This window comes from Ornithodoros turicata, chromosome 6, assembly GCF_037126465.1.
Source record: "Ornithodoros turicata isolate Travis chromosome 6, ASM3712646v1, whole genome shotgun sequence".
Lineage (NCBI taxonomy): Eukaryota > Metazoa > Arthropoda > Arachnida > Ixodida > Argasidae > Ornithodoros > Ornithodoros turicata.
Genome location: NC_088206.1, coordinates 62,639,088 through 62,664,459, shown reverse-complemented (window position 1 = coordinate 62,664,459; position 25,372 = coordinate 62,639,088). Strand labels below are relative to the sequence as shown.

At 45.4% G+C, this 25,372-nt stretch overlaps 3 protein-coding genes across 3 annotated transcripts; 2 read left to right on the top strand and 1 right to left on the bottom strand.

The window, feature by feature from the left end:
* Window positions 1-311: 311 nt before the first annotated feature.
* Window positions 312-1,600, bottom strand: LOC135396928 (large ribosomal subunit protein uL22m-like). The gene is made up of 2 exons (XM_064628167.1): window positions 1,465-1,600; window positions 312-1,022 (listed from the first exon to the last, which is right to left on the bottom strand). The coding sequence occupies exon 2, from the start codon at window positions 1,007-1,009 to the stop codon at window positions 356-358; it is 654 nt and encodes a 217-aa protein (XP_064484237.1). The 5' UTR covers window positions 1,010-1,022; window positions 1,465-1,600; the 3' UTR covers window positions 312-355.
* On the top strand, window positions 1,588-7,123 carry LOC135396927 (breast cancer metastasis-suppressor 1-like protein). The gene is made up of 9 exons (XM_064628166.1): window positions 1,588-1,967; window positions 2,399-2,489; window positions 2,596-2,723; window positions 2,797-2,876; window positions 2,992-3,088; window positions 3,261-3,350; window positions 4,784-4,848; window positions 5,071-5,101; window positions 5,257-7,123. Exons 1-9 carry the CDS (start codon window positions 1,838-1,840, stop codon window positions 5,265-5,267), a joined length of 723 nt encoding a protein of 240 aa, XP_064484236.1. The 5' UTR covers window positions 1,588-1,837; the 3' UTR covers window positions 5,268-7,123.
* Window positions 7,124-7,732: 609 nt separating this feature from the next.
* On the top strand, window positions 7,733-9,331 carry LOC135396926 (alpha-ketoglutarate-dependent dioxygenase alkB homolog 4-like). Its single transcript, XM_064628165.1, has one exon. The coding sequence runs from the start codon at window positions 7,774-7,776 to the stop codon at window positions 8,719-8,721; it is 948 nt and encodes a 315-aa protein (XP_064484235.1). The 5' UTR covers window positions 7,733-7,773; the 3' UTR covers window positions 8,722-9,331.
* The last annotated feature ends 16,041 nt before the right edge of the window (window positions 9,332-25,372 follow it).

The following is a 25,372-nucleotide window of genomic DNA, read 5'->3' as shown; positions in this document are numbered from 1 at the left end:
GGTGGCAGCTCAAAAATTCTTTCTGGCTGATTGATACAACACTGTCAAAAAAGTTGTTCTTGGGGACATGGCTGAGGGGATCCACACTGTGTGCTTGTGACCTTTGTGTGAGTCAGTTCTTACATATGCCATGTTTTCTAAGCTATGGACTGGGCAGCAGTGCATACTAGGTTTAATCTCCAATGGAACGATGCAGTGTGGAACTATTAAAAAGTGAAGGTATGGGCAGTGCCAAAAATCTGTTCATCTACATTGTATCTATGTGTATGAATACATCTAATGTCATTCAAACAAAAATTAATGAACTCAACCCAAGCACAGAACCTGGTTTACTAAGCTACATTCCAAAATTGCCCTACATCCCGTGGGTAATGCGCCTATCTCGCAGCTCTTGCATGTACTCTTTCAGCTTATCTTCTGCAGTCTTGGGTGGGCTGTAAATGTACTCCGGTGGTTTGCCTTCCACCAGCCTCACAAAGTAGTGGCAGTACCTGTACTTCAAAATTGTGATCCTCCTCCGCGCATTTCTCCGCAATCCTTTTATGTACTGTCCTTTCCCCACAAACGAATCTGCAACCCACAAGTTTGACTTGTATTCTACGTGGTGGTCCCTCACGGCCATCTCCTGGGCTTCCTTCAAGACTTCTATCATGACTTTTGCACCTTTCTTGTGGATGAATTCAAGCTGCTTAATGGCCTCGTCTACAGACATGCCGCGGACGAACTGCGAGAGGGCGAGGAGCTTCTTTGGAGAATATTTGATCTGGTTTCTATAGTGGCATACCCAGGCCTCGCGTCGGGGTTCTCCGGGTTGTTGAGGAGGGTATACTATCTTGTTCTGCGAAGGCCATTTTCGAGGAGTCGGAATTGGTTCTTTGAAGGTGACAGGTGATGTCGCGAAGTTTGCGTTCAGAGTTTCTTGAACGAGATTAAATGATGGGCTGAGAGAGGTCTTCAGAGCGGGCGTGAAGATGACACGCTGAAGCGCCGACCGGCACAGTGAGAACATTGCACTTGTTGAGCTGGAATGCAATGAGATGATGGGTGTTAATAAACCTGCGCAAATATCACCAGCAAGGCAAGCCACATTCCAAGGCACCATTCGTAACCTCGCTGAGGTATGCTAACGACGAGGACGTTTCTATTAACGACATTAACGTCGACAAAAATACACGTCGTGCAATAAGTGCGTATATTAGTTCCCCCATCTGTTTTGTCAATGAAATTCATTTTCCCAAATGGTACGTTTTGCTTTCTCAAGAGATATGGTTCCTGCATTGTCCAGGATCCCTGGAAATCCTTGTTTTAATTGGAACACGGTTCATCTCGACATCGTGGCCGGCACGCACATGTGAATACTACCACGATCCGTGATACTATCCTTACATATCGAAAGAGAGAACTATGATTACAAAATGAAGTCATGCAATCAGGTTCACAAAGTTCACTCTGTTGAACACTTGCCTTCTTTTGTTAATATGACATTTTTTATGCCCCACTTTACTTGGGAGCCGTGGTTAGGAGCTAGAGTTTACTGTTTACTTCCAAGGGGGAAAAAAATACGATGCAGCCGCCATTAGCGGAAGTACAACTTTGCTAGGTGGCGCCAGCGGCTTCCGCCTCAAAATAACAGCGGTATTTCCGTGGTATGTTTCGTTGATTTTTTTGTATGAGCGCCTGTCTCGCGCCAGTATTCGTAACTTTGACTGGTTTAGAACCAATTTTGGTGTGAAACGACGACACTATCGTGTTATTTGTGGCGTATGGAAGGTCGATTCGCATCGGCACAACGCTTGAGCTTTTTAGGAGACGACGGCAGGCGGGCAGGTAGCCCAAGATGCCAAGTGTAAAAGGGGACTGCAACGACAGCGAAGGTGAAGAAATGGATCAAGAAACGCCCGAGAGCGAAAAGACTAGCAACGACGATTCTGAGTCGTCGTCCGGATCCGAGGATGAAGTTAGTTCAGGTATGCAAGCCTTTGAAACAGTGTTTCTGCATTGTGTTTAGGTCCCTTCAAATGGCATGTCAGTCCCATATTCAAACTGTCCCTGTGGTTTCCTTTACCACATTTCTGAAAGATCTTGTAGGGTACCATTGTGGATTTTGGGCTTGCTCCACTCTACAGACAGGAAAAAATCGAGTCAATCAAAACAATCATCCAGTAAAAGTGACAGCGATTGCCTTCCCCTAATCGCTCGTGTTCTTAAACGTCTAAATCGATACACAGCGAAGTTAAAACCCCTTTGTCACGCCAATCCTGTAAGGATTTTGCTACTGCGAGCTCTTTAAGGTAGTTGGCAAGTGTCCAACCACCTTAATAATGCAGTGTTACCTTATTGACGTTTAACTGCAAGGGGCTCACAAATGCATTCACTCACAATTGCGTTGCTGTTACAGAAATGGACGAGGAGGACTGCGAGAGGCGCAGGTCCGAGTGTCTCGATGACATGGCTGATCTTGAAAGACAGTTCATGCATTTGAAGGAGCAGTAAGTCTTAACCTAGACAGCTTTGTTTACATGCGTACTGTAAAACCATACGCTGCAGTAGTGAAAGCATTGGTATAACTTTACTCTTGTTCTTGGTAACTGTAAGGCTGTACCTGGAAAGGGCAAATCAAATTGAAGCTAAACTCGAAGAAGTTCGAGCTGGCCGAGCTCCTGAGTACCTGCAGCCTCTGGAGGACCTCCAGGATAACATGCGCATACGGATAGAAGTTGCCGGTAAGAGTGTTGGCGGCCGACCTTCCGTTAGATACCATTGCGTTGAAACCTTCTTCTTCCACGAATATTCCAGGGATACTTAAAGAAATGAAACTGAAGAACATTAGGAGGAAATATGATGCGGAAGAGACTGCAGCTTTACAAAACTTCCAGGTTTGTTTTTTTTATTTACGGCGCATATTGTTTTTAAGCTTTCTAGAAAAGGTCTCAGAAATGGTAGTTGCGACCTGCGGCTAATACGTGCCACCATATTTGCTTATGACATCAGAGTGAGCAAGCATTGCTTAGAGACTCAATTCAGTCTGAGCTGGAAGAGAAGATTCGAAGGTTGGAGGAGGACAGGAATAGCATCGACATCACATCAGGTAAGAGCCAGTTCATTCTAGTCCATTCTTTAGTGAACAGAGCGTGGAAAGGGAAGTCTGGTGAAGAGTTGCTAAAGGGTGTCCGAGACAATCTAGGAATGTGTCGTATAGCTTACTTGCAGTGTCATAGCTTTCTGCGCCGTCTAGTGAGTTTTGACCCATGTTTCTACAGATCTCTGGAGCGAACAGACCAGTCACAAAAAGAACAAGAGAAAAACAGAATTTGGTACAGACAGGCGGAAAAAGCCAGTCACTGTGTCAGATATCCTTTTCAGTGATGTGTTTTTCGTGTGTGTTCTTTAAACGAACAAGGTAGTGACATTGGCATTGCTCAAAATCCTGCTTTATTCATTGAGCATTCTGTCAGCAGCCACCATGCACACCACCATGAAACGCTTCTCCGTAAATTTACAAAGACTCCCTGAAAAGGCAGTGATGAGCAGTGTAGTGTGACGTTGGATGCCTGCCGCGATCTCCTGGCATGTCATGGCACCGCAGAAGTGAGCGGCCAGCCAAAAGGTCTCACATCCCACTGAAAATTGATTTTCTTTTTCGTTAATGTTTCTGCAGCAGGTGAAAATGCAATATGGAATTCTGCTCTGCAATGACTTCTTTGATCTTTTGGCATTTTGAAACAATGCCTTGCACCCCCATCCCCCTCGAATTTATGCGCTGTCTGCTGCTATGCCTTTTCACTTGTATCCCTAAACCAGACTTGTACCTTAACTTGAGTAGAGCATTTAAGGTACATATCTTAAATACTTTTGCGAGTAACTTGGTATCTTGCAAATACTTTCAAGGGTCGGTAATAGTAATCAAACCTAAATACTTTTTGCAACAACTTCTGCTCAGTTCCCAAGTTACTTTAAAGATACTTCTCTGTGCATGACACGGAGATCGTGCAAAAGATTCCCTTTTGTCTTGGCAATGTGCTTTGTGCTGTGCATATGCTTTAGCGTCTGAGATATTCGGGACATCTGCTTCCCTCTTGGGAAGGGGTAGCGTGCAGCGCCTCGGGTTTGGGAGCATGCATGAGGCGATGTGTTGTCCTGAAGGGTATGCGGGTAAACCATTGAGACCCCCGTCAGGCAGGATAGAAGACCGTGCTGAAAGCCGTAGCGAGAGGGGGCACATAAAATATTAGTAACTATTTACAACGTTAAAGCAATGATAAGGAGGAAAACGACAGTAAGTTTTGTTGTTTCTGTAGAGCATTTGTTTGTATCTTTAGAGCTGCTGTTGGGTATTGGAGGTAACGTGTTTAAAAAAAATGGGACAGGCTATGGGATAGTAATCTTGAAAAGCAGTTGTTCCTGCAAGCTAATAAAGCTTCTTGGTAATGCCATTTCCAACTTCACACTCTTCATATTTCTTTGACAGCGAATTCCAACTGTGACATCAAAGTATCTTGAAAATAACGAGATACTTTTAATAGTCTGTCTCAGGTATTTTTCAATGTTGAGTATTTAGTGCTCTATTCAGTTACATCTTTTTTTGCCCGGTACCCAGTAAGTTAACTTAAATACTTTTTTGTGAGCATCTTGTACAAGCCTGCTCTGTAGACTCATCTCTCCAGACTCATATCTTATCCCATATCTTTTCTTGTATCTTAAGACATACAGTATGTGTATTTCTGTGATTATCTGAAAAGTTGAGGCCAGCATTTTATGACACTTTCTTGACTGATAAATCTACGTCCATACATTGTGTACATGCTGCATGAAAATGAGATTCTCGAAGACTGGACAACCATCAGAAAGGTGAGTAGCTCAAATGTAGATCAAAGTTTTGTCTTTTTCTTTGTTCATCACAACAAATCGAGAGGTACAGACAGATAGGAGCGGACACTGGACAGCTCGTTGTGTTTAATGGTTTTTCTGTTCCTTTTGTTACCTATCAATGTAGCAATACCATGTTAACAGCATCCTCTCTCTCTCTGTTCTTTCTTGTGTTATTCTTACAGTCCTCCACTTTCATTTCAGGCTCTCAAGGTGGCCAGACAAAAGAGCGAGTGTAAGAGAAGCATTTTACACAAAAAATGCATGCTGCCATCAAGTGTTTGACGTATACTATCCACTAGTCTGCTGTATAATGTCTTCCTGTAGTGCCAAGTCCGTTATTCGCACCTTCTTTTTTTAAGTCATGGTTGCTAATTCTTTCTGTTGCAGTGTTCTTGTAAGGGATTATGAGACAGCCCTCCCCAGTCAGCCACATCATCATCATCCACCCATCCATCATCACCATCATCATCATCATCACCTGAATTGTCTGTACAGCACATCATTACTGTACATATGTAGCTTCTGAAACTGTTGCCTGATCAAAGGTACACGTTCTCAATCTAAGATGTGTCTTTTGTATGTTCGCCATGGAAAGAATAGAGCCCCTGCTCTGCGACACGAAAGAATGTGTTCTAAAGAGGACGGCTAAATTGCAAAAAATGTCTTACGTGGAGACTGTTGCCTATCATGTTATAAACAGTGAACTTTTGTATCTCATGGAGCATGTCTTCACACCTGACTCTGAACTCATTTTAGTTCTGTAGTGTTGACATCTCTTGCTTTTCTCGCACGGATGGGAAGGCTCAGTAGATGCTTCGGAGTTGAGGGAGTCTCAACTCCATGGGCAATATGGCCAAGTACAAAATGTGTAATGTTCGCCACAATTACAATAATATAGTGGAGAATTTATAGGTGGGAATGGGTGCCGAAGAAGATACCATCATTGAGTGAACCGGTGTCGCACAGTTAAATTTGGCTCGTCAAACAAAGACGTTTATGCTGCATTACGGTTAGCGACAAAAACATGGCTAAAGACTGAATAGATTCACCACATCTCTGCTATAGAAGCCTGAAGTTTACTTTATTTGTTTTTGCATATGGCAGCCCTCGCTTCAGTCATGAGGCCACAAAACAAAGGCAATTAGGTCCCATTCACCGGTTTTCTCAAGACTGCATGCTCTCGAAGCACGATGCACATAATTCGGACTGTACACAAGACAGCAAAAACATACAATTCTAACATATTTCGTAACAAGGTTGAAACTGATGGGGGAAGATATTTTCTTTCTGAGTATAATAGTAAGTACCCTTGCAACTTGTAGTCGCGGCCTGCATGTGGATCTACGACATGGACAGGAAAATTATGGATGCTTTTCGTGCACCATAGTCGTTGACCTCATTTTGAAGGTGAAGGTCAACTATCTTACCCACCCAATGACAAGGCTCTTACTCAAACATTATGATAAGCAGGAAAAAATATTTTTGTTGAGATCTTCGTGTGTATTGGGATCAGAGCTGTGTGGTTTGTTGTGTCCCGTAAAATGAAAACAACGTTCTAATAGTGAGAAGGAAGAACATTGCAGTCTGATCGTTGAAGCATATATGTTGGTAATGCATAGTGTGGCACATGCTACACCTTCCAGAATATCTTCTGGTGCAAGGGCTAGGTGATCACATTCAAAGCTGATGAACCAGACATTATCAGCTTGTAGGGTATGTAAAACTGAGGCGAGGAGCACTGGAGTGTGCAATGACCACACAGATCCTTCACGAGAGGGTACAGTGGTCAGTTCAGTTATTTCAAATCTTCTTGCATGGCTTAGTGCCACAATTGATAGCTTGACGGAGTATGCGATTGGTGCCATACAACAAGACATTGTCCTCATTTTGGTGTGAAATACGGGGAAGCATCCTCTGCTCAATCTTATTGTCCACTTTATTCCAAATGTCGTACTCCATTGACCATCCTGCTGTACTACTTCATGCAGAACTACAGTGAATACATGCTTAACGTTAGCACTATTTATTTCCTCACATCCTGCATTGTGCTGTCTTTTGCCAAGCAGGAAATAGTACTGCAAGACTTGCATTTTAATACAAACATCAGTTGACATGATTAAGCATTTGTTATTTGCGCATAGAATGGTGCTTGCAATAGGCAAAGCAAGTGTAATTCGAGGGCAATACCATGTCAACAGCATTTTTTAAGTGTACATATTTTGTAGAGCTAATAAAATTTGTATTTTATCATGCATTTCTTACTATACCTGTTTTAAGCTATTGCACTAGGAAGACGAACAGGTTTGCATGTGAGAAAGATGTTGCCAGCTAAACAGCTGAAATTTAGCGTGCTGTGTGTTTATGTGCTTTGATGAATGATGACACTAAGTTTGTTCACCGTGCTGGAAAGGTATTGGTGTCGAGAAACCTAATACATTCGTACAGTCATATTCGCATATCCTATGAGTTTGGAATGTTGAATAGAATTGTCTTTTCGGCAAGGCCTAGACTTCTGCATGTCCCTTGTTTTTACGTGTGAAACCCACGGCTTTGCCGGTGACGTGGTGGCGGTGGGTCACTTTCGTTACGTAGTCGCGGTATCTCCTGGTTCAACCAATCGCTGCGGCTGATGGCGTCCTGTCTCCATGGTTACAGCCGCTGAAAACATGGCTGTGATTGGTAAGACTACTTCACAGTCGGGCCTTTTTAAGTTGCGCCGTGTCGCTATATTTACTCACGCGATTTTCTCGCAGCAGAAAAGTTGGAAAGCAGCGCAGTTTCAATGTACCAATAAAAACGCGATTGTGGCGCCCTCCCGTTTGAAATTTGCGAAGGAGAGCACAGATGGCGCCACCATCTTGCATAATCCAGAGCCGCTGGCATAATCTCTTGAGCAGAAGTGTTATGGAGGCGAAATGTGCCTGCAAAGGCGTGAGAACCTGTCTCTTTTGTGAAAACTTCAGGGCACCTAGCAAACACGCGATTTCAAAATCTAAAGTACGACATCCTTTTGTATTTTGCCCTCTATGTGAACTCTGTTGGCCAGGATGGAGAGAGAACCCGACCACCGGGCTCGACGGAGTACCACTGCGAGTGCCGGGGATCGCGGTGTACGAAGATTTCCTCACACCCGAAGAAGAAAAGGACCTCGTAGAAGACATCGACCGTGGAACCTGGGTCATGTCTCAGTCGGGAAGACGCAAGCAAGACTACGGGCCCAAAGTGAATTTTAAAAAGAAGAAGGTGAAAGCAGATGGCTTCAAAGGATTGCCCAGATACTTCACCCATTTGGAAGACAAGATGCTTCAAACACGCTGCATATCAGACTTTAGAGCTGTTGAATTGTGCAATTTGGACTACGAGCCCGATAGAGGATCGTGTATTGACCCACACTACGATGACTGGTGGCTGTGGGGATCGAGATTAGTGACCTTCAACTTGCTTTCGGACACGGTGCTCACATTGTCGAAGTCTGAAGAACATTGGAAGCTGGCGAATGAAAATTTGATTGTTGAAAGTGATACGATATTTAATGATGCAGAGCAAGAAGTTTGCGAACGTACCGCTCATTCCGCGAACTGTGATCAGTGGAGTAAGGAATACAAAGATAGGGTTTCAGTCACAAATCCACCGCGGTTATCGGTGGTACAGATTGTCTTGCCGCGCAGATCCATGCTTGTCTTGTGGGATGATGCAAGATACAAATGGCATCACTCGATTTTACGGGAAGATGTGGAAAAGAGACGAATGGCGCTCACAGTGAGAGAACTTTCTGAAGAGTTTTTAGAGGATGGGGCATCGTACGGGGACGTGGGGGCAGAGTTACTAAGCATCGCCAAGATGCGCGTGTGACGTGCATTATTTAGGGCAAGGACACAGGGAAGATTTTGTGGAAAAGTTAGGTCGTGCGTGTTTCAAGGCTGATTTCTCCTCTGTTTGGCCTCCTAACTCATCTTGTTTTTTGTCCTTGATATAAGTCAGTTAGTCTTCAGTTCTTCTGTCGATAGAATTTGTATTGATCTGGACTTTAACTACGGTCATTGGACAAGTGTTTTATTACAGCACATTTCGGGAACTGTTATAACCAGTGTGATATTCAAGAAAAATTCAGTGTGATATTCAAGAAAAATTCTTCCAGTTGTGTGTTGATGTGTTACAGTGTCATTACAGTGTCATTACAGTGTTGCTCTTTGACGAATTGCATCTTTGTGCAAATTTGCCAAAGTTTTCCGTGCAGTGAAATAACGCAAATAGTTCAAAAAGCAAACTTATGTTACATTCCTCACCAAACGTGTCGTCTGCTACCGAAACGAAACGCAGGGTAGGCCCATTGTAGATGAGTGCTGAAGTTGTGCTAGACGAAAGAACCCGCTTCCCTTGGAATTCGTAGCCTTCTCTGTTTCTTTAAAGCTGCCGCTTCATATCGATGATGAGAGATAAAAATGGCTTCCGGAAACTGCCACTGTTTACTTTGTTTCTGTTCGCCCAGGTGGCGCGGCCACCGCCGCGCCTTGCGGCAATGATCGCGTTGACTTGCGGCATACTGCTGGAGCCGCGAAATCATTGAACAGCACCTGGATATCGTACGCGTCCAAGCGCTTGCAAGCAGGCAGCATGAATGAATACTGAGGGCATGTCTTCAATCTTCACTAGTATGGAGGAAGCCAGCGATGATTTCTTCATTTCTTATGAGAAATCTATGTCGGCTCCGACAACCCCGACTGAGACTTCAGTGATGCTCGCTCATGGCGTCTCGCACAAACGAAGAGGCAAGGGCCACCGGGTGAATTTCCCCGAAGACGACCGCATAGTCACAGGTTATGTTGAACCTCCAAACCCGTGGGGAAACAGTAAGTTGCCATGTGCTGTTATTGTTTTGCACCAGAGTCGATCTATCATTGCCGAGCGTTCTCTTTGCACCCTCTCTCTCGCGCGCGTCACAGCTGTAGCATCGCGGGTGTTTCTATTGATCGCCGATGAGCTTACAAACTTCACACAAGACGTTCAAGTCTTCACAGCGGAAGCGTAGTATTTTGAGCGCGGTCAACGTGTTATCGGAAGCCAAGAGAGGTTTTTATCAACATGGCTTCGTTATCAGTCAGGCGGGACACTCAACGGGGCTTGTCTTGTATGAGTTGGCAAACGACAAAAAGAAAAAGAAAAAAAAAAGATGCATATTCACAGATATTATTTTCTCGTACGACAATTTGGAAAGCTTCACAATGGGCGATATCTGTTTAATGTCAGCGAAAGTAGTGTTTGGTAGAACGCGAGCCACTGCTGGTTACGACTTATATGAGTAAGCCGAAGTGAATAGTCACGTTTGTGCAGTGCAGGCAAGATGTTCTGATGCACCTGGTTCTGTGCAAGTTGATGTTTATCCTTGCACAGCGTTCGAACGAGACGGCATTATAAAAGTACACTTCCCGAGTCACGTACAGCACTGCAGTATACGGATGAAGTCCCTGTGAAAAACACACTGCTGAATTACAATGACTTGTTGAGGTGCACCGAAAGTGCATGAGAAGCCTTGCAGGTCAGCATAGACAGTGTGCCACGTGCACGACAAAGTTGATTGATCGAACGGAAGCTACCGTTTGATTATTGTGTAATAAGCATTCTTAGATTCTCCATGGGTTCCCTCAAATCTTGGACGTGACCAACGGGCTGTTTGCAAAGACGTATGCATATAACAAAAAAAAAGAAATAAGAAAGACAAGTGTGCCGTGAGGCACCTGTGACAAAAGAGCATGTGGCATGAGTGAATGTGGGACAGAAGGAATAACAAATCACAAGCGCACGTTGTGGGGGGATGAATTGCATGTTATTTGCTGCGATATTTTCACGGGGTTTTCGTTCTGGCCTCTGAAACTGAATCGTAACTCAAATAGTACGTTCTGTTACTAATAAATGTATTCAATTATCAATTTTGCGAAATAAAAACGCGCTTGCGTGCCACAGGTTTTGTTCTCACCTTGATCCACAACAAATCCATCTGCAAACCGTCTACAAAGCAGACGAGTCGTCTGCTGCGACCCACATTCAGTGAGTTCAAGGGTGGTGACTTTTAAAATACCCAGGCTTGAAAAGGGGGTCCCGAAATACGTAGGACTACGAATTCCACAATTTTGTGTTTCAATTTTTCCGTTTCGCTGCTAGCAGCATCTTGTGAGCGATGATCTAACGCTTCATGGAAACTCTGGAGATATAAATACAGAAAGGCACCGCAGTGAAGTGCTATGTTTATGCTCGCAGTATACGTGACGTGAAAGCCCGATGCAGCTCGCGGAACGCTCGACACAATCCGAGTGCGAGCAGGAAATAACTGTGATGGGGAGCTTTATGTGATGACCGTAAATATTGTTAGGCGTCCGCCTTTAATTGGACGCACTTTTCTCGTGCACAATTGAGATGTGTTTGCTCGGGGAGAGCATGGTGCGAGAATATAATTTGGTCGATACTGTATAGTGTTTTCGCGCATAAGTGCTGGTTGTTGGATCATGTTGATTGCTCGTTGGCATGTTTGTTTGGAATTATCGAACCGGGTGTATCATGTGGTATATATACAGTAAAGAGTGCGTCGTAAATGTCAACAGCACGGTTTTACGTCAGGTCCAAAAATGTCGGTTACTTGGTAAATGCGTATCTTTTTGATCGCTGTAAGGTGATGTGCAGACATGGTACTTTTGAGATTTTGATGAAAGCTCGTTGCTCTTTGTAAGACACTGAGCAACAGGCTTTTAATTTGGGCTACTGCGAGAAGCGCCATGTGAATATGTTGCGAAAAAAACATTAGAGATAGGAAGTTTCCGGAAAGTTTGACCTGCTGAAAAGTGTTTAAGTGCCTCTTTTTTGTTGTTGTTGTTTTCTAAGGGAAAACATCTCTTCGTCTCATTCTTGTTCTACTTAGGTTTCTTGGTGAACAAATTAGAGAACAAATTATACAACACTCAAGAGCCACGCTTCTTCAGGTACCTGAAGTACCGGAAGAAGCGTGGTCCACCGCGCGAAAGCTAGTACTGTAAAAAAGCGTAGAAAGCTTCAGTGTCTACTGTTTTTGAGTGTTTGAAGTTGGAGGACCTGACGTTTCCCGTTGTGCCATAAAGCACCAAAACCACCTGATGTTTCCCTCCCTTCTACTCCGTCTACTTGGGAACAAATCGTAGTCTAATATAGTTTGCAAATATAGATTTTATTTGTTTAGCACATAAATATGAAATACAAGAAGTTTAGGTCGATGTGACCATTAGCGCGAAGCTTGAGCAGTATACAGCGAACGCATGAAGTTACTCTGGAGAGCGTTCATCGTAATAATAAAATGTGGAACAGATTTTGTTTCGCCTAGCTCAAGCATGTAAAATATAGGGTAGTATCAAAGACCAACTTATGACAAAGGATCGACCAGTGCAAGAGTTGACTAGAACGACTAAACAGATAATTTAAGCATAGTTTATGCATTTTATTTTGCCAGCACTTTATATTTCTTAATTTTCGGAATTAGAAATTTTCGGCAGTTTCCTTCTTTCTTTTTTTCAACAACAAACGAAGTAGGGAAAAGTCTCGTTTTCTTATTTTTCCCGTTTGTTTTTATTTTCTCGAGGTCCCGCATCTCTAGGTGGGGGGATGGAAGCGTTGAATGATGATGCGTCTGTTCATCATTTTGTTCCGCGCACAGACAGTCTTCTGCGCAGCCTGGAATGAAGGCGAGAACAGCTAAAAATAACCAATGAATGGGTGATGTATGGCTGCCCGGCGGCCCCGCAGTGTTGTCATTGGTCCCCAGCCGTGGTGGACGCTGGGAGCAAAGGTCTGTCGTCTGCTATGTAATGATTGCAGGATCGCGCTGCAGAGAGACACCGATTTGTGGGGTTTCTTCCGCTACCCCCGGTATTTACTTTGGATTATTAATGCTGCCAGAATTATTAACGCAGTCCAATATTTGTCACGTACAGCGGAAGTTCCACAGAGGTTCATAACCAAGCTTCGAAGTCGTCTGGCCCTTCCTTATTTGCATACCTATGCCCATAGAAGAAGGCCACTGCTTAACGGTGTAACAAAGAGCCCGTGAATAGCAGTGGAGGACGCATAACATTTACACGAGCGCGGCGAGGAAAATTCCATTACTCGACGATGTAGCTGCTGTATTATTTCCCGTTCTACGTTCTGACACTGAAGATCGTATATCGCGCCTATCATTTTGCACACTGTTGTCGTGCTTTTTGTTCTTCGCTATAGTAGCGATCCCGTTTACGTTTTTGTGCATATGATACCTGAACTTTCCTGGAGGGGTTAGGCAGACACGGAGAGCGTTTTCATCACATAGCGTGAGAAGGATTGGGAAGCTGGAATGTCGTTGAACTGTTTTCTGCAGACTCGAGAATTATTTAGAAATCATATGGGTGTGCTCTTTGCACTGAGGTTTTTTGGATGGTGTAAATACCACTCGGACTAGAATGGCATCTGGATTAAATATTTGACGCTTAAATTGTCTTAAGGTTAATTCGATTAGTTGAGCTTGCACTTGGATGAATATGAGTGGGGAAAAGTGTAGGAGTAAGCACGTTGGCGTCGTGTCTTTGCTTTAACTTTTTTTTAACTTTCACCTCGTCGATTGCTTCTGGAGGCTATAAAGGAATGATGACTGAGAAAGTGGGCTCCGACCAGTAATTTTTCTATTCATTGCTTGCCTCGGGGATGGGGGACTTAGGCAACGCTCTGCAGCTCTGTACGTCATGAGTGCAGCATTCTTCTACTGGAAAGTCTCGTACACGTGATCTTCTATCTCTGATGGCTTCTGCATCTTCCCTGAAAGGAGGGAGGCGAGAATTGCCCACGGAATATTCTAGTGGAAGGACAAGCAAAAAAACTGTTCATGCGGTTAAAAGTCTTCCGCCTGTTACGTTGCGCATTAGCCCGGTGCCGCAATATGGGGGGTGGCGTACTCGGAACTTAGCAGACGACACCATCTTTTCCTGTCGTCTGCTACGGAATATCTTGTGGCAGCGCCGTATGAGATTCGCTACGGCTAGCAGTGCACGAAAACGCATGACGTTAAGCGCTCGCGCTTACGTGACAACAGAAAGTTAGGACGTTTTTCGCATCTTCCGCTGGAGTATTCTGGGAACCGTCTCTGGAGTGAATATACGGTAAATCATCTTTCGTTTTCGCTGCGTCTATCGTTTTCCCACAGTCTCGCTAGATGGAGTGAATTTGTGAAAATGCCTAAAATATCGAACACAAGGAAATAGACCTGTGGAGCTAGTGGTGGCAGTTTAATTCCCTTTGTCGTGTCACATATCTGGCGGCGCTGATAAGCGTTACAGCTTTCTTTTTCCCTCAGTTAAAAAAAAAAAGGTGGCAACACTGATCTGCGTGCTGCCCGCTAATTTTCCTTCGCGTTGTCGAATTTTATAGGGATACATATGTACATTTAGCGATGCATACATATCTTTCCGCGATGCATAGCAGTCAACAGAGCGTGCGTGAGATCGTCACGGAAGCAGCCATGCATCGTATATTGCGGCGCCCGTTCGTTCTATCTGGAAAGCGGTGCTCGGAAGTGAGTAAATAGAGGCGTTGGGACGTAGACCCATTCGCGATGCATGGCCGACCGCCTTTGTTGCAAGTGGGAACGAACTGGCGGAAACATCTCGCGTTTTGTATACGAGCATGTGTGCGAACGCAAAATGTGATTGCGCGGCATTGAAAAGTGCTCAGCATGTTTGGGGAGCAGGGTATAGCAACGGTGGATTTTATTTCGGTGTGGTCAGGTTCGTGAAGAGCGTATTTAGCGCTTTAAATTTCTCGTGGAATAGGGCATTCTTGTCACTTGTCTCTCGGATTCCCCCTGTCTAGTATGAAGCGGTTTCTCTATGCTGTCACGGCAGCGCTGAGAATGAGCTTTAGACAAACACCGGCGTATAGTTCCCTAAGAAGTCAGCCCAGGACGCATGATTCCATTTACCTTTCTACAAGAGTAACTGTACCTAGTTACCGCTTTTCGTTAAAGTAACTGCGATATTTTCCATGTGTCAGTCCCCTGGTGTCACTTTGTTGAGACTTCAAATACCTACCGTTTTTTTTTTCGACCAGGAATACCGCATACTTTTTTAAATCTCATACGTAGCCACAGCTTGACCTTATAGACTAACTCACACAGTGCTGTTAGGCCCCGTGGGAAGTCCTGTGTATAAGCCGCAGCAGTGGTATAGCCCGCATGCTTGGACAGTACAAGTGCTAAAGCAAGCCTTTGAGTTACATTTATTCTGCTTTTGTTTTTCTTAGAAAGTAACTGTCAAGCAACTAAGTTACTTTAACGCAGTAACTGTAGATGTAATATATAGTTACATATTTAAAAAGGTAGCTGTGACTCAGTTGCTATTTGCGCAGACCAGTTGTAACTATAACAGAGTTACTTTTTGTGAGCGACTTTCCCATATGGCTGATTCCTTCGTTCCTTCCCTCGAGCAACATACCGCCCTGGCAACACTTTCTCTCATCGGAAATTAAATGACGCACCCAAACCGCAGCGTCGAACAGTTGCGATCCTAATTGGGGATCGACACGCAAACAATAAAAATAGGAAGAAGTTCTTCCCCACTTCTCCTTCTCTTCCCTGCAGATGAGCCACGAGCGCATTCTCTCTCTCTCTCATGAGCTTCTAATACCAACGTTATCCTAGACGAGAAGCAAGAGAGATCTTATACGACAACGGGGCCTTTCGAATGCGGCCATCCACTATCACATCATAGAGAACGATGGGCCGTGGATCGAGGATGGGATCCAGGATTTTCCTTAGAGGGAGGTCTAGCCTTGCGACACTGAGCGACGCCGGCGAGCGAGGCCGCCATCTTGGGTCCGGCGCGGCTGCGTCGCCTAGCAACGGCACACCAATCTCCCCCTTCTCCGCCGGAGAAACACGCGCTGCCGAGCCAGCTCGCAACCGAGGAAACCGGCTTTTGGATGGAGGGGACTCAACATGGACGGCGCGTTCTTCGAAGGAGAAACCACGTGACACGATCGGCCCAATCGCAGACACCGAACGGCGGCTCCGGCGCGGAAAAGGAATGCGATACTCTGTACCCATATTTAGTGACTCTAGTCCAGCCTTGCCAGCATCGCCGATACATGATATAGGTCAATCAAACACTATGTGAAGACAGAAATAAGGAGTGGGTCATGACATCCTGACCCCCATCTCGATCCGCCGGGCTGGGGTAAGTTGATGTCGAACGATGGCCTATGATGTCACAGGGGTGACACAAACCCGCCATTGTTGTAACTACCCTCAAGCGGGTCCTTTTGGCAAAACTGCCATCTTGTCCTGGTCGCACGTCATAGAAAACGTCATTTTGAGGTCATGTGACTTTGTTTACATGTCGTTTTGCCGCTTACCGACATATTTTCGCCGTCATAACACCAAGAGATGACCGTATTTTGCCAGCGTAAACTATGCGGTGCTTCTTCCGCAACATGGTAGCCCATTGGTACATCGCATCGGCTCGGTAAGTCTTAACGCGCAGTCGTCATCACATCTTTGGAAGTTGTCAACAATACGAGGCTTTATGTGTAAAATTGCGCGTTTTACTGCGAGATTATCGGATAAAAATAATTACCGTGATCGAAAAACATCCAAAACGTCGTCCAGAAACAACAACCGCATTGTTTACAAACGGTTTGGCCGCCGATCACGGGCGCCGCCATCTTTAAGGTCACGTGTGCCTAGACGTTTGCTGTGACGTGAGACCAGGACCTGTCCAGGATGCATTGCGTTCGCCCAGCACGCTTTCGTCTACGGAGCAATACATTGGATGCCATCCCTGTGTATGATGTGATGTGATGTGATGTGATGTTGAAGTCGAATGATGGATTTTGAAGTTAGTCCAAGGGTGGGTTGTGACGTTTTCAGTGACGTGATGTTGAATGAATTTCTAGAAAAGTGTCGACTTATGCATAAAGCCTGTATTGACGTGACGCAGCGTTCACTGTCTTTGTACCAAAATTTTAGGTGTGAAAAATATATATATATATATATATATATATATATTTTTTTTTGTGGTCTTCTCTCAGTTTTAATCATTCACGGCGCGTCTCGCGATGTTTTCATTTGCGCCCTCGACCGTCAGTGACTGAAATACCGCTGCTCGTTCACGTGTAACGCAATCCACTCACCGTATACGCTCCTACAAATGCGTAACGACTTCGCGAAACCCGAACCCTCGTTTTGCAACAAAAGCTCTTCGATGCGGACAGTGATGCTTTGGAAAGGCACGCTCGTAATGGCTGCGTAAATTTCGAGCACCGATTCCAGTTTCCTTTCTAATTATGCATTCCCTATCATATTTACCGCATTCCCGACGGCGACCCAATCTTCCTGGAAATGTCACGGCCCAAAATAGCAGAGTCGCGTTTCGTCGATGGTAAACAGAAGGTCTCAAGAGACCCGCTCTCGTGAAAAAAGGTGTATTCACACGGAATAAGCGAGTGAAGTAAAAGGGGGAAAAGGAATAAAAGGCGAAAAGAACTGTTTACGAGGACTTCCGCGCCGCGTCCCGAATATCGGGACCGGCGTGCAGTGCGCATGCAGACGACACCATCGGCGCTGTCGTCTGCTACGGAAGTAGAATATCTTGTGGCTGAGCCGCAGGGGATAATGGGGAGCTTTAGTATAGCGTTTGTTGGAAAGCGACGGACGCAAGCCAGCAGCTTTATTTCACGGAAACGGTATCCTAAAAGCACTGTGCGGTGCGGACAGATCCGTCGCGTCCGATATAGCGTTTACGTTTTGCGTTTCCAATAAACGCTATACTAAAGCTCCCCATTATCCCCTGCGGCTCAGCCACAAAATATTCCGTAGTTCCGCAGCAGGTGACACCACAGGCGCTGTCGTCTGCTGCGGAACTACAGAATATCTTACGGCTGAGCCGCAGGGGATAATGGGGAGCTTTAGTATAGCGTTTGTTAGAAACGGAAGACGTAAACGCTATATCGGACGCGACGGGTCTGTCTGCACCGCGCAGTGCTTTTAGGATAGTGTTTCCGTGACGTAAAGCTGCTGGCTAGCGTTCGTCGCTTGCAGCGCCGTTACGGCTAGAAGTGAACACTTTAAAAAATTGGGAAAATCAAAAACACATGGGAATTAATTTTTATAAGCGTGCTTTGTTATTCCTCATAAAAATATATGCCATCGCACGACAACTCACGATTTTCTTGTGAGTTACTTGGGAGACGTTTAGCAGACAACGGAGTATTCCTGCCATGTTCAAAATGCTCACCCAGTTTCTTGTCGGCCGCAGGAGCAACGCAGAGCCGCAAAGCCAGTTTTGCGTGGCCCCGCAATTTTCAATATATAGAGAGCTCGCGCAAAACGCAAAAGCTGAATTTACATTATGGGCATGCGCAATAGCGATAACGCTATTTCTCGCGCACGCAAAGCTCCTGAACCCGCTACTCTAAAACTCCCTATTACTATATGGTATAGGTTGTGATTGGATAACTCTTGGGTTGCATCCGTTTATTGAACTCTAGGAACTCCGGGTTCCAAAGTGTCTCCTCTAACTCTAAGTGGGCAAAAGACCCTTCACCACCCTGATGTCACTGCTTGAGGCGTGCATCTGTTCAGTGGTCTAAATCTCGCCAACTAGAACAAGTATTTTTTTCCCCTCAAGCATCTGGTGTGCAACTTGTAGCGTGCATGGTGTAATCATTCACATATACCGAAGTGTCACGACCCTTTTTGACTCCTTGGAAGCAAAATTGCGTGGCGCTTCAGAGACAGGCCCAGCACGACTGCGAAATTTAGCGACAAATTGGCTCTGTCGAGACGTGTGGGACGATACACACCTGTACGACTCGCTGGAACATATCCGTTGCGTGTCTGCCGGCTTCCGAGAAATGACGGGGGTTGAAAATAACGCGCTCGCGCGTGAGCGTAACCCATCCACACACGCGCCCGAGCGAGCGAGCGAGCGGTGAGCCCCGCAGTCGCCACGGCAGTTTGATGCTGGCGTGATCGACGCTCAGATAGTTGACGGGACGGACCCATCTGCACGCGACACAATTGCCGGGGGGGCCTAGCAAAGGACACTGCTTCCGTGTCGTTAGAGAATTGCGGGAAGAAATTTGTTTGAAGCGGCGCGTGTAGGTAATTTTCGTAAATGATTGATGTGCCGAGGGGCAGATCTTTCGGCGTGATGTTGTAACGGAAAATGATGCTGAAATGGCGTTTCCTATTTTTCTTTTTTTTTAACTGATAGGTTTATAGGGCCATTCCCAGCGAATTGCATGATATTTGTTCCGTGTCGCATGGTGAAACCAAATGACAATACATGCGAATGACATTCGCTTTTCCCTCTCGCACGGACTGCGTACCCTCTCGCAGTAGCGAGGTGGCAAAAAGAACGATACTACACTAATGAAAAGTTGTAGTTCAATATCTTGCAACGGATTTAATAGTTTTTGACACGAATGAAGGAAGGCTTAACGCCGTTTTTCGGAGAACTGCTCTCGTTTCCAGTCGCCACGTTGCCAAGTGTGGTGCAGGTTGGCTTAATTCTTACCGCTTCTTACTTATATTTACTTGTGATACTTAGCCAACTGAGCATCGTCGAAAACGCAACAATTTTGTGAAATTATCTAATGTTTCCCTAGTTTCGAGAAAAGGAAATAAAAATATACCGAATGTACCTATATACAGGGTGTCCACCGTAACTATAGAAGTCATTTTTAAAAATAGAAAAATCAATTTTCCCAGTTTTAACCAATGGCGATGTACTCTACGCATAACGGCCCACCTTAAGATGGCTCAGGCAAGCTTCTGTGGCGATGCATTAATTAACTTTCGTTAATTAACTTTTTAATTGTCAACGATAGAAGACTGGCCCAATGAGAACATCGGACCCCTTGGAGTCACTGGTAACGTTGCCGTTTTTAGAACAAAAAGTGAGGCAGTTATAACGCGAGGAAAGGGCCCTGAAATAAGGTGCTCTGGTGGTCATTTTTCGACGCTCAAGTAGAGACGCTCTCGTAGAGAGAGTAGAGAGGCATGTAGAGTTTCATGTCATAGGCACCCCTTCCCAGCGCCGCATTTGGAAGCTAGATCTGGCGCTATTGATCGGCCCGGTTATTGCTTACTCAATTTCTGCAATACTTGTTACTTCAGCTTACCTTAGTATTTTTATACAAGCGGTGGATGTCCCACGAGAGATGCGTCTTTCTAAAGTTGGTTATCATCATCATTCTACACGTTTTCATATGAGCTGTTTCTGTCGTCAGCTACGGTAGTCATACGTGGTGGTGGTGGTGATAGGGCTTGCCGTTGTCGGCCTCACGTATGTGGGCAACGTCACGACTGACGCCCTGGGGGAATGTGCGTCCTGGGCCGACTTCTAAGGGAACTGTGCCGACATATGTCTGAAAGCGTCTGAGGAAAACCCAGGAAAAACCCCAGACAGCACAGCCGGCACCGCGATTCGAACCCGGGTGCCTCCCAGTCTCGACGTGACATGGCCAGCACGCTAACCACTGAGCCACGGGAGCCACGGTAGTCATACGTCCGCTTCTGCGCGTTCAAAATTCAAATTTCTATTGTCCAATCACGATGCACGTCTCACGGGCCGGTGAGAAGCGCCCCTAGCGGATCGCTCAGACAGGCTTCTCCTGGGTTTTTCTCCTGCCGTTTACTAACATGGTCGTTATAATCTAGTAGGTTTACACGTAGGACTTTGACACGTTTATTCCGTGTATGCTAAAGGGAGTCTGGCCATTAGGAGGAGCCTAAAAAAGATGCTCGACCTGTCAATCAAACTTAGACTCTTTTCATTGGTTACCGTTTTCCATGGGAGCTGCCATGACACCAAATTTTCTCCAGGATAGAGGATGGTGCTTAGAACGGCGAAGCGGAGACTTCGTAACAAAAAATTTTCACAGACTACTTTAATTTCATACTGTGAGTATATATCCTCATGTACGCGTCTGCAAATTCAGCTTCAACTTTCGCTCCGCCATTATTATTTACGCGAAAATGGGATGTTTCATCGCTAACGTTAGGCCTACACTCTTAAAAATGAACTTCACTGCATAGCACGCTACAAGCCAACCAATGATATCGTTATCTGCCCTGATTTGTTGAAAACGGAAGGCGTACGCCGTTTTTGTGACACTTATGCTGTTCATAATTGTCACAAAAAAGGCGTGCACCTCCCGTTTTCAACAAATCGGGTCAGATAGCGATATCATTCGAGATGATGGTTGGCTAGGAGCGTGCTGTGCGGTGAAGTTCATTTTTAAGAGTGTAGTTAACACCGTGATACCATGAAAATAGCAAGAAGGACGACCCTCATACGTAGGATTTTGCATTATATAATTGCATTTTATTTATATATACAGCTGTGCTCATTTTTGATTCGATCTTCTTACATTACGTGATTTAAAACTTCATACCGGCAGCCGTGTGCTACGGTGGTGGTGGTGTTGATGGTGAAAGTACTCGCCGTTGTCGGCCTCTGCTACGAAGAAGCGGTTGTACCGCTTTCCTGGCCAATCACTTCTGCGAGCAACAATTTCTGCAATTCTGGGCCTTCCCAACATGCCTCACTCCATGCAGATGGCGTTGATAAAAGTGGGCGCAAAATCCGTCGGTTTGGTCTGTCGCCAGTGACATCCGAATCAATCGAGTTTCACCAAAATGGTGGCACCCAGTAAATAAGGGTGAGGTATAAGTACTGGGTGGATGTAATAATAGACAATCGTATTTCGACCTGTGATTGGCTAGATACTTCAAAAAGTGGGTGGAGCCTCAGGTATGGGCAGGTCCCATTAATGGCCAGACTCGCTTTGGCATACACGGCACTGCCGAACAGTATCGTACCATCGCGGCACAAGTGATCTTCCGGTGAATATAAGGGAGAATTACGGAAAATAACCACCAACTCCGAACATCGGCCGGCGTGTTATCCACACTAGAAAGGTGACTGTGTCGCCCCCTCTTAGTCGATCTCGCAGCTAATAAGATACAGCTATCGGAATTTTGCACCCGTTGTTAAGTGCTTTTAGTGCAGTCATTCACTCATAAGGACACGTTGAGAATCATTGGACGCTGAAAGCAGTTCATTCAGTCTAAGTGCTATATCACGTCATACATGCGTCAGTAGTGATATCTCACCTTACACTTCATACCGACAGTCTATAGGCGACAGGCCACCGGTGGTTTGAAGGGAAACACTCACGCGAAATAGGTAAACACACTCTTTCGATTGTAAATACCGGAAAAGTTTTCATGCCTGCACCTTTCAGAGCAGAGCAGAGTTTGGAAAACTTCCAAGCGAAGTTGTGAAGTCGGTTGCGAAAGTTTCCATATGCGATATTCTCTTCTGTCGCCCTTATTCGATTATATTTCCTGCAGCAGAGCTGCTCTTCTTCTTTTCTTTCCTTTTTCAGCTATATATCTCACTTTGGGTTTCTGTTTACCATAAGATTTACAACATCCGTCTGCTTTCTCAACATTTCATGACGACATGGTGCCTATCGGGTTTTCTGTGAGGAAAGAAGCTGCCATACGGGGCTTCGCTGTTTGCATGGGCAGGAAATGGTGGCAAACATGCAGTGTGCATGGTACGGTGTCTGGTATAGTTGTTAACAGGAAAGAAAGCTAGAATGTTTGCGTCATCAAGAGCTCACTCTGAGGAAAGAGGAGATCGGGAGAATAAACCTCTCATTTTTACTGTCCTCGCGTTCCCCTTCTCACCGGAATATTAGTCCAGTTACTACCCACGGGCCTTGAGGGTAAATAAATAAATTAGGGGTGTGCCAACCGAATCCGCGAATCCCAATGCAGGGATTCGAGATTCGCGAATCGGAATCCCTGATGCCCAAAACGGCGAATCGAAGCTTTCGAATCCACCAACCACGTTTGTTTGTTTCTTTTTCAAATTGACGCCTCCGCAGTCCGCCGAAAGCCTCATTGGCCGACACGTGTTTTCTTGTTTGTTTGTTTGCTTGTTTGCATTGCTCTGGTCTGAAAGAGTTCAGGCAGGAACTGTTACATTACAAGCTTACAAATAACCTGGTTTTGCTTTTGATTGTTGCTTAGTTTTATGGAAATAATTCAGACACGAGTATTTATGCATTTCTTGTAGTCGACGAACAACAGGTTAAATAAATTACGTTTAAGAGGAACTATATGGGTATATTTTCTCCTGACACTGAAGCATTATTTAATTTATTTTTCATTAAACAAGTGTATCATATTCTGCTTCAAAGCACTTTGCACTAGAAGTGTTTTTTTTTTTCTGGCTTTTTGATCTCTTTTTAAAGAAACGATTCGAAAGATTCGAGATTATTAAAATTCGTGGACTCGTAGAACCTTCCTTGGATTCGGGTTCGGATTCGAAAAAATTTGATTCCTTCCATCTCTAAAATAAATAAATGGATCCCTGTTGGCAAAAGTTGACAACAAGCTTATCATGATGTTCCAGGAGCAGACCATCCATCGTCCCTATACAGTGTCGACTGCTCGAAGAATCTCTCTCTCTCTCTCTCTCTATGTGACGTCCTCTTGAAGATATGCCAGCATCGTTCCAAGTTGAATAAGTTCTTTCTGTGTCTGCTGCTCCGTGTGCTGCTATGCAACTCACGCTCGATACTTTATTTCGGTCGGCAGAAGAAAGTACGTTGCTTCCATCGCGACTGTCACAGGTTAAAGACACTGGTCCGATAAACATCCGGAAGGTCGCGCATCGCAACGCAGTGTCAGAGTGCTCCCGGAAGAAAGCACAGCTACATAGTGGGCTGCCTGGTGTGTATACATGCTAAAGGGAACGCGCGTCAGCGAGAAAGAGCCGAGACCCGAGAGGCATAATGCATACATTTCCGCAATGGCGGAACATCAATGGCGGGCAATGGCGGGCACTGAAACATTGACAAGCAAACCCAGGGCGGGGCAATAGACCTCTTCCTGTTCGTAAACAAATGACGTCATAGTGTTCGACAGCGCCACCAATTTGGTAGACTTGGAACTACGCTCGAAGCTAGGGGACGAACAGGGTCGCGCCCTAAAGCCAGGGTCGGAGGGGGGGGGAGGGGGTTACGATCGTCCCTCAAAGGGACCTTCGGTCCTACGTTTCTTTCAATAGGAAGCAGCGAACAAGTGCCCATTCGTGGAACCCAGCCCTCCCTTTCCGGTTTGTTTCGGTTTCAGTCTGTCTACCACCGTCATGATGACGTTTCTTCATATCTGAGCCCACATACCCATTCACCAAATGCTGCTCCAGACGAAGTCAAACGGCATGCACGCTCATAGTATCCAAGACGACAGTGCAAGGGGCGATGCGGGGATAACTTGGGTGGGGAAGAAGCCTGACCAACGCTCGAGCCCTGATGTGAAAGACTGCAGCTGACGTCTTGGAGAAGTTGTCTGTTGTCTGCCTAAATAAGAATGAAACAACCCCTCGACAGTTCAACCTTTGTCCAATTTCCCGATACTTGCCTTGTCAGTGGCAACCGTGCGAGGGAAAATGTGGATGGTATGCAAGAAATATTGAGATGCTTTCGCTGCTCGCACTTAAAAATGAGCTTCACCACATGCTCTTAACCGTCTTTGTTATTTTTGATTCTGCATCGCCGGAAACTTGTACATTGTTTTTTCTTCACGTTCTACGACTTCACCACATACTAGTACGCTCCTAGCCAACCATCATCCCGAATGGTATCGTTATATGCCGTGATTTGTTGAAAACGGCAGGCGTGCGCCTTTTTTGTGACACTTATGACTTGTCACAAAAAAGGCGTGCACCTCCTGTTTTCAACAAATAAGTGCAGATGACGATATCATTCGAGATGATGGCTGGCTAGGAGCGTGCTATGCGGTGAAGTTCATTTCTCCTGGGTTTTCCTCACACTCTTTCAGACATATGTCGGCACAGTTCCCTTAGAAGTCAGCCCAGGACGCACATTCCCCAGGACGTGCTATGTGACGAAGTTCATTTCTAAGAGTGCCCAGTCCGTCCGTCTCTTTTTCTATGTGCGCGTGTATGTTTGCTTGCATGTTTGTTTCTTTGTTTTATTCGTTGGAGGGCAAGATGCGTGACTCACATCTAATTCGGTACTCGAGCTCATAACTGTTAGACATATCAAATCAAATTTTCGTCATCATCCTACGTGGCACAATCCACATTCATGTTCCCGACTCTTTACGCTGTCCTAACCCTATGTGCACAGTTGACAGCTCCGTGGCGTGTCCTTAGTGCCGCTTCACGCGAAGGTAGCTGCATATATTACGCACAAAGAGTTTAACTATTGATCACTTCTCAGTGTGGACTCGCAGACCTCTCCTCTCCATCTTATGCGACAGCGTGTGACACGAGTACGACGAAGAGGATGTGGAGGGGACCCTTTTGTTTTTCTCCCTTGCCACGAGGAGCTCTGTCTGCTCTTCGGAGAAGTACGTGTGCAATAGTACCTTATCGCCACGTACTCCAAAGGGGGGAGTCCAAGACGATAGAGGTGC